At 32.1% G+C, this 9,973-nt stretch overlaps 1 protein-coding gene across 1 annotated transcript; it reads right to left on the bottom strand.

The window, feature by feature from the left end:
• Positions 1-3,149: 3,149 nt before the first annotated feature.
• Positions 3,150-9,556, bottom strand: LOC105368610 (phospholipase A1). Its single transcript, XM_011507662.1, has 4 exons — positions 9,455-9,556; positions 6,704-7,016; positions 5,234-5,623; positions 3,150-3,751 (listed from the first exon to the last, which is right to left on the bottom strand). The coding sequence occupies exons 1-4, from the start codon at positions 9,467-9,469 to the stop codon at positions 3,417-3,419; spliced, it is 1,053 nt and encodes a 350-aa protein (XP_011505964.1). The 5' UTR covers positions 9,470-9,556; the 3' UTR covers positions 3,150-3,416.
• Positions 9,557-9,973: the final 417 nt, after the last annotated feature.

The raw sequence follows: 9,973 nt of genomic DNA on the forward strand, positions 1-9,973 counted from the left end.
CAAAAAAAAAAAACAAAAAAAAAACAAAAAAAAAACGAAAACAAAAAGAAAAAAAAAAGAAAAGAAAAAAAAGAAGAAAGCGTATAGTAAGTTTTTATAAAAATTGATGTAATTATTATTTGTATGCACACGTTATATGTAACAGACAAGATATATCCAGTTCATATATTTAAAAATTAGAAATTACAAAATATTTGCATTTGTAATACGTGCTAATAAGTAAAATCGGTTAATAAGTGTCATTGGAATAATACAAAAATACGCATAAGATTATTTGTATGATTATATGATGAATTGAACATTGTGAAAAATGTCAAATAATGGTGGAATAAATTTTATAATTATTACAAAAGTAACGTTATTCTTTTGTATTATTGCAAGAAGTTAATTTATATTCTTATTGATTAATCGTATCAAATTGCAAATTTGTACTTCGAAATACTAAATGCATATTTACATTTCTTAAAGTGTGATGTCCGTCTAGAACTTTCTCTAGGAAAAATAGAATTGTCGGTACCTTGCCCAACAAATCATTGCACACACACTCTTATTCATATACGTAGTTTAAAATTTCAAAAATTGATAAAATGAAAAATGAGAGCTCTTTAGTTTTTTCTTTCGTTCTTTCTTCTTCTTCTTCTTATTATTATTATTATTACTACTATTATTATTATTATTATTGTGTTATTTTTTTATTTTTTATTTTTTATTTTTTATTTCTTTTATCGCGCTCACTAATTATTTATGGATATAATGTTTAAGTATCATTAAATGTATCGTAGGATTAGTATTGTGTAGACAGGAAATTTAAAAGATTAACTTTTAAAGTTGTGATTTACTCTTTATTACTCTGAAGAGCTATGCATATGTACATAAATTAAAATGTAAATAAATATAATTGATAAGCAAATCAAAGCTCACCATAAAGCGGTGGCTACTATACTTTTAGTTTTTTTTTTTTCTTTTTATACATTTTTATACATTGATCGATTCCTAAAACTAATAGAATTATTATATATTTTGTAAATAAGTACGCGCGAATACAAAAATAAATCTGCATAGATTTACATGTAAGACGTCTTCTATTGTACAAATAAATCGATTCGAAATAAGAAATTGTTATTGTTAAGGTGATATTAAATTGAAAAAAGTTACCGTACATTACTTTGATGAGTCATTGAAACCAATAAAAGTTATTGCATATAAACATTTGTTCATTTATTCTGTCCAATTATAAATATTACCCCTCAGTCTCGTCGATTTCGTTATTAAAACATTCTTACAGTACGACTTTCCTTTTAATTAATTCTTACAGTACGACTTTCCTTTTAATTAATTTTTAATAGTTTCATTCTACTATTTAATAATTAAGGTTCTGAGGTACTTATTAACTTTTCATTATTATTTGTTATTTAATTATTTTCAATGCTATTTCAATTATGTAATTATAATAAAGATTTTTGTAATTTTATTTTTAATATAAAATTTATATTATTATAATAAGAATTGAAAGAATTATATTTTTCTTATATTTATAATAATTCTTATTACAATAAGAAAAATGATGAGAAATTATTCTATTGTTCCATTTAATTTTTTTTTTTTTCTATTTCTTATTCGATTCATTTTGAGCATAAAGTTAAATAAAACAACAGTATTAATTGCAATGTTAAACATTTTTTGACAATCCGTCTTATTATCTGTCTATAACAATATAATTTTCGTTAATATAAAGTGACATTGTGTGTTTATACTTCAGTTCTTTCCTTCTAACAAAATTAAAATATCAAATAATAACAATACTTCTGCGCTTATTACTAAACGTTAATTAATTATTAATACGAATTAACGTTTTACCTTATTTCTATTAGTTTTAAAAGAACTATCGTATACACCGTTATCGTATACATCGAATGTATATAAATTTTATAGATAATAACAAATTTTTACATCGTCTATAACATATAATACCGAATGATCACGTTAAAATTGTTATTGATATATAATAAAGCGTTAAAGCTTTCGAGAAATTTATAGAAATAAACTAAATGTAATATTATAATTAATCAAAATATTAGAAATTTTCAACATTGTTTTCCATACAAATGATTATTACGACCAAGCCCGATAAAATTATTAAAACATCTTAATAATTTAAATGGTATTGCACTAGTTGTTATAAAAGTTATTGTCAATAATAATAAATTACAATATAATTCTTAATGGTTTAAAAAGAATTTTACAATCATGGTTAAGCGATGTCATGATATTTTTGAAAAAAAGAATACTGAGAAAAAATTAAATATCAAATTAATTCATTACACATCTTTTTTTATTAAGTATTAAGTATAATAAAACTGATGTTAATGCCGTAATAAAAATTTCTTTATTCTTTTAGTGAAATATTTTATGTATGAACCTTACGTATTTCAATATAAATTATTATACTTGAAAAAAAATTTTGAAATGATAATTTGTATTTTACCATAAGTGTAGTCAATATTCTCTCAATATAACAATTATTACATTGAAATAATGTAATCGTTATAGTCATATATTGCATCTTTTGTGTATATATATATATATATATATATATATATATATATATATATATATATTGATAGAAATAGTATTTATTTTAAATGAAATAATAATAATTATAATAAAACACCTATTTCGTATTTTTATCTTAAAATTCCAAAATGAATTCTGTACTTGCTGAGGTAACATTTCATATATTATTATTTTACAATCATGTAAATTAAAATTTTATTTGTATAAACGCATTCAAGTATCCCCCTCCCCTTATAAATATAATAAATAAATAATGGCAAAGCTATTTATTTTTAAAAAAAAAAAAAAAAAAAGAAAAACATTAATTAATTTACGACCAAAAATAATAAATCTCTTAAGGAAATCAATTCAATAATCCATAAGGTACGTAATTTTTTTTTTAATTTTAATAATTAACTAATTATGTGCATGTTACGAACGAATGTTCCTCAATTTTTGTCTAAAATATTAGACAAAATCAGCATATTAAGGTTATTCATTAAGGCTTCTTACTCATTTAAAAATGTTCAAATATAATATTATTTTAAAATATAATATTTATCTAAAGTCATTCCGAACACTCGAAGTCACCCATATGAAGGACGAATGAACCGAGTCTTCATCTATTTCTTACTATTTCCGTTTAAAATTCTTTGAAAAGCATTTTAATTTGTTTGTCACCGTGCAAATCCGTATGTTCAAATAAAGCGAAGAAAATTCTTTCGTTCCTTCGTTAAGAGCTTGCTTCCCAGTAGTCTCTCTCTCTCTCTCTCTCTCTCTCTCTCTCTCTCTTATCGCCTGCATTATCGCAGAGTCAACAAGACGTTATAATCGACGAGAGTTGGTCAAAGGGTCAAGTGGATTCAGATGCAGCATCTCTCGTCACCCCGGCCTTCGTGATACTTGGGGCAGTAGGGCGGGTCGTAGCTGTTGAGGCAGAACGAGCCCCGCGATCCCTTGGGCGTTTGTTGTCCAATGACCAGAAGCTCCCCGGAACGCGGGGCTATCCTCGGCCCGGAAGGACATCGCCTCGAACATGGCTCGGCTACCATCTCCTCGTCGCCGTCGACGCTCTGCGCCATGTAACAGACCGCCCACACATGGCTGCAAAGTTGCTCGTTCGTGCGATTCTCGCAGAACGGCTGTAGCTTGCCCCCGTTCACGCAGAAGTCCACGTGACCGACCTTTCCGAGCTCTCCTGCGGGCACAAATTTCGTTACGCATGCTTCTCGCTTACTTACCTCCTGGGTTGCGCTTCCCTAAGCTCGAGCGCTCTTAACGACCGTCCCCACCGTAATTTTTCACACTGAATGCATAAAGTACGCCCCAGGAATTCGTTTATTGCAAGCTTTGACCTGCTTTCGTAAAGCAATGCTGCCTTTACTTTAGGACGTCCTGCCGGCTCTTAATATTTGCAGGTTACCGAGCACTGCTGCTTATCCGCCAAATGTAATTACCATTTGTGACATGAAACGCGCGTTAATCTTTATTTAGTTATTATAATAATTTATGTGGCTATTGAGGGGAAACTAGAAAATTTAGTTAATAGAAATAAAAATAGGTGCTACATTCGATAGGCCGAGTTGTCTAGTTGATTTTTAATTTAGTGCATTTGCACGCAAAGAGTATTCAATTTTAATTTATTGCTTTGTTTTTGTTGTTGTTGTTGTTGTTGTTTTTTTTTTTTGTTTTTTTTTTGTTTTTTTAATTCTCTAAAATCCCATTACGACGATACACATTATTATCAAATGATAAAAGATAGACATTTTTTTGCAAATGTATAAACGTATCGAAAATACAAAGCTATTATAATTAATCTATAATATCTAATTATAATACACCTAATAGTACAATCAAAATAGTTTAAAGAAAGCTTAAAAATCAATAAAAACATCAATTCGTTTTCAAATTGCGAATAATTATTTTAATCATTTATCTAAACTAAAAAATAAATACTCTCCTACAGTTATACAATTTCCTTCTTTCACGAAGGAAATAAAAGAGCAAATATGTTCACGGATATTTGTCGATGCCCTGCAAAAAACAATGGCCAATTGTAATAAAATCAGAAAAATTTTCTCTCCCTACATCATTGTAACATCGAGAAAATCTCGTGCCACATTATTTAAGTAAAACACTTTCAACTTAAACAAATATGTAACATACGATATTATATTATAAGTTTAAAAGTACATTCGAGGTGATAAAATCACATTTTTTAAACGACAATTCGAATAGAGAATCAAATTAATCGCGATGCAACTCGCGTCTCCTTATCCGATCAACTTATTAAACATTTTGTCAACAATGGCGCACTATTTTTTGCGCCTGAAATTCTCATCTCTGCATATTAAACTCAAGCCAAGTGTAATTGTGGCCCAAAGAGACACGTGGCATCGGCCAGCCAAAAACATCCTTCTAATGAATTTGAAAGTAGGACAAGTCGCCGTACTCCTAATTCCTAATTCGCTTAGACAGAGCCGAGTAAAATTTCGACATCGCCGTGTTGTTATTTTTCGTCGTATTCCGGAGGGCACGTCCACTGTGGATGGGGGGTCGACGCGTACGTGCCCCGGAGCGCGACTCGATGGTCCGGCACATCGGGTCGATTGGCACTGAATGCGAGACGCGTCCGATTTGCCGGTGGTGATGGGGAGTCGAGCGCCAAGGCGATACCCACCGTAATAGCCGGCGTTGGTATGAATGACCTCGACGAAGTCCGCGTCCCCGCTGTCGAGTCGATTGACGAGGCCCGGCCTTATGAGAGGCCTCGCCGGGTCCAGGGCCACGATTCTGCTCATACGGAACAGAAGATAGTTGGCCATAATGCCACAGATGTGGGCGCCAAGGGAGTGGCCGACGCAGCTCGTCCTTTCGATGGGCAGCCCATGGTTACGCAGACTGGTGAGGACGACGGCGAGGCACCGGGCGACCGGTCTCATGTTGGACACCGCCGCTGGGTAGCACGGGGCAGCGCAAAGCTTGCCCCAGTCCACGAGGAAGACGTTGTAGCTGCCGTTACGGAGGTAGGCGTCTCGCAGTACAGCCATCGGCAATGCGTCCTCGCCACCTGTTAACGACGAACGTCATCCCCGAGACGATTGGATATTATTTCATTGCCCTATTATTTCATTGCTTTACGCCCTATCTCTCTCTCTCTCTCTCTCTCTCTCTCTCTCTCTCTCTCTCTCTCTATATATATATATATATATATATATATATATATAGTAGTTCTTAACGTTGTCGCTACACTACCGATATTTGTGTTTGACCTTGTGTTTTTCGGAGCATTGAAATCGACTCGATTTCATCAATTTGTTAAAAGTAAGTTATTTTCAAGTCGTCATCCTGCACGACGTATTTGCAAGCTTGCAATGTTCGTGCTTTTATTTTTGTAAACATTGAACCTTGAAAGTCGAGGACCTTTATATTTAAAGCAAATATTTATATTGCAATTTATAAAGGGATTTCAATTGTTTCAAATTCGAAAAGTTAATGTCTTCCAATGCATACAGCGAGGAGGGATATTTATTTTTAAAAAATCATCCGTAAAGAGACAAGCAAATTGATTAAATGGAACAAATTGAATTTAAGCACGAATATAATCCTATGTATTATTGACGCTATGCTAAATTTTATAATAAACAATATATTGCACGAATTATGCATTATAGTATGGGTGAGATCGAGGCCATTGCTTATTTATGCATGGAATTGCATTCTCAATTGAAATAATGACGAGTATTTATGCCAATCGATTGTATAGCCATAATCTTATACTCATTATATACACCGACTGGAATTACGTCTAAATACTATAGCCCCATAATGATAATGTTTAAGAAATACACGAGATAAAGCATAGGTTAAGCCGTAGTAATGATTTTATGATTCATTTCTTAAGAATTCACATGTACAATTATTAACGTTTATGCCCGATGCATTCACATAATTCAATACCAAGAAGTTCTCTTGATAAACGTCAATCAATGCATAATTAATATAAGCTTATTAGCTATCGGCCGCGGGAGGAGCGGGTTGGGGGGGGGGGAGAAAGGACTGTATTTAAAAATATAAAAACGCCGATGACCGAAGGAATAATTAAAGGAAAATCAATGGAGTCGGATAGCGAGCACAACAACGAACGAACCTGCGTATCCGTGAATGAGAACGACGTTCTCCTTGGTCGACTCGTAATCTTGTCTGAGCCAATCGGACACGTGCGAGGGATCGAGTTTCCTTCTCGGGTTGCCCGGGGTGAAGAGGTGGATGTGGACGTCGGGGTCGGGACAGGAGTCTCGATCGTTGCCCCGACGCCATGTGCACTCGTCCTTATTGTACTCGGCTGCGGCGCCGCTTTCGATCGCCTCCTGGATGGGGCCGCGCGCCTCGCACTCCGACAACAGTGGTCCGGAGAGTTGGAGGAGCGCAAGGAGCGCAAGCGAGAGATACGGCGTCATCTCCTGCGAGTGAAGGCATATAATAATGAGAGGCGAAGAAAGAAAATTTTTGCGAATGTCCAGCTGTCAATGGGGGCGCGTGAAAGCGACTTTCGTTACAATTTCTCTGCGCTTCTCCGCCCCTGTTAATCTTGACAATTGCACAAGTGTTGGATACCCGGATAAGTGTGCTTGTGATAATAGAAAGCCGAAATCATGATTCGAATGCTTGTACGCTCGTGTAGGTATTTTTCATAAAAGTTGGAAGGCATTCAAGATTTCGGCGAGTAGGTATGTGCCTCACCTGTTTCTCGAAATAATGATTCGACGAGGATACCGAAGGCATTTTCGACGATTGGACTACTTTCTAATGCGAAAATATTTTCCTTTTTTCAAATAATATACTTCGGAGTGGAATAATTAGTGGGCAACCGATAATCATTGGATCAAACGTGTATCGTCAAAGCTTCAACTATTCATAAATTTTACGAATATAATATAAATAACGATTATCAAGAGCAACATTAATATAAACAATGCGCCAAACTATTAAGGATAACTAAAGTAAATAGTCTAAAGATATATGAATATACTATCATATTACTCTGTTATCTCAATATTTTTTTAGTACTCCCGTGTATAACAATAGAATTAAATAACGAAAATTAACGGACTTTTATAAATAGCTCTAAATTGGCAAATAACGAGTCTCTGCAAGTTTTACATCTATTATTTGTAAAAAATAACATATTTAAATTATTTCATATTTATTTACAATTTGTTTTTTATTATATTATGTAAAATACTTACGTTTTAAAAACACTTGGGAATTGCAAAAACAAATTATATACCCGAAACACTAAAAATGTCAAGGTTATTCTTAATTTTAAACAAAAAAGGTATAATTTTACGTAACAGTACGTAAGAAGTAGGTATATATATATATATATATATATTACAGACGGTTAATTTTTTATGTGAAATTTTGGCAGAACTAAAAAAAGATTCGACAAACAACTCAATCGAGTATCATTTACTTAGCACATTTTAATTGGACCGTAATGAAATCTTTATACGTCCTGGAATGTTACAATTAAAAAGAGAGAAAATAGAAAAGAAATTATATATATATATATATATATATATATGTATATATATATATATATTCAACAATATAATAATAGAAACAAAAAAAAGTAAGTTATATTTATGGCATAAAATTTTGCAAAATCATAATAATTAAATTTAGTATATTTTAAAACAGTTTAAAACGATTTTATTGAGATTTTACAAATAAATATTGTATGTGCATCAATGTATATTGTATTTAACATTTAAAATATATTTTTAAAAACATATTCAATATTACTTAAAATAAATATAGTAAATGTGAATTATTCTATATTTTTGTGATTTTTTTGCGAAAAATCGGATAGTTATTCTATTTAAATTTATCAAAGTGGAACATAAAATTACATTGTAGTGCAAAAATTTCTGCAACAACAAAGGCCTTGAACTGACAAAAAATTGTAAAAATATGACACTTATAATGTTAATCAATTTAATAAAGTACAAGATTTATATGGAAGTATTATAGTTGTATATTCAAATGCATGTCAATGCAGAAATTAGAAACAAAGTGTTTAGAAAAAGCGTGCTAATAAAAATCCTTACTATTTTAAATATGTATTTTGGAAGAAAGTAAATCTATTTCTTTATAAGTTCCTTTCCATTATATCGAATATTTTTACAATTTAACTACTTCGAATAATGCACTTATTTTATATTGATTATCCCGATTTTTTAAATAGATAATTTGTATTTTTATAGATTTCTGTCGATAAAAATTAAAAAAGAAACTAACAAATTCCGTATGCAATGCAGAGTTATAAATTTTTTTTAAGATTTTAGGTTTTTATTAGCAATAAATTGTTATTTACTTATAATGAAATTATTATTATGTCCTGAGAAATTTAATATGTAATAGTGACAAATAAGTTTCATTTAAAAAAAAAAGCAAATAAAGGCAAAATTACTTTCGTCCTGCGTACATTACAAAAATAAAAAAGCTTTTTTAATCGATTAACGCATCAAAAAAAGCAAAAACCCACTTATCCGAATCATGATATGGTTTATTAATACATTATCTTCCTTCAATTTTTTTACCCTCTCTGTGACTTGGAATAAAAATGTTTTCAAATCCATTAAAGATTTTAAAATGCATAATCACGAGGTAAAAAGTAAGAAAAACAGAATACACAAGATAATAATTTTTATCCGATCTTATAGGCAGATAAAATACAAAAAAAGAAAAAAGTTGAACGGACACTGTAACAAAATTACCGAACATCCATTCGGAAATGCAATTAATACCATTTAAAAGGTAATTCCCAGCCCATATCTACGTTGTATGAGTTAATGAGGAAAAAGAAAAATAACTAAAGCGTTGAATTCGTATTTACCCTTTTCAGAACCATAGTCGAGATCGCTTATTTTTTTCTTCTATCTTCTTGTTCGCTCTCCTGTCCTCAAAAGAGCGAAGAAAATAAAAAAAAAGAGCAAAGCCCAGCGAAATGACCAAAATGAAAAAAAAAAAAAAATAAAAATAAATAAATAAATAAAAAAACGAAAAAGAATAAAGAAATAGAAAAATAGAAAGAAACAAGGAGAGAGCGCACGCAGCCACGACGAAGAGAGGACAGAAGCAAAGGCGCGCGCGATTCCGCGACGATTCGGCGACTAATGACCGTGGAGCGGTGTAAGCCAGGATCTTGTGCCTCTCTCTCTCTCTCTCTCTCTCTCTCTCACACACACACACACACACGCACACACGCACACACGCACACAGACTCCTTATAGCGCCACAGTTTTTCAACCTGGGCCCGCGGTCGCCCCTACCCGTCCCTTTCGTCACGCGCGCACTGTACCGTTCTTCCCGTTGATGATGCGCGCGTCCGACGGCGTCGCGGGTACCGTTGTGT

Source organism: Ceratosolen solmsi, unplaced genomic scaffold (genome assembly GCF_000503995.2).
Source record: "Ceratosolen solmsi marchali unplaced genomic scaffold, CerSol_1.0 scaffold1, whole genome shotgun sequence".
In the NCBI taxonomy this organism is placed as follows: domain Eukaryota; kingdom Metazoa; phylum Arthropoda; class Insecta; order Hymenoptera; family Agaonidae; genus Ceratosolen; species Ceratosolen solmsi.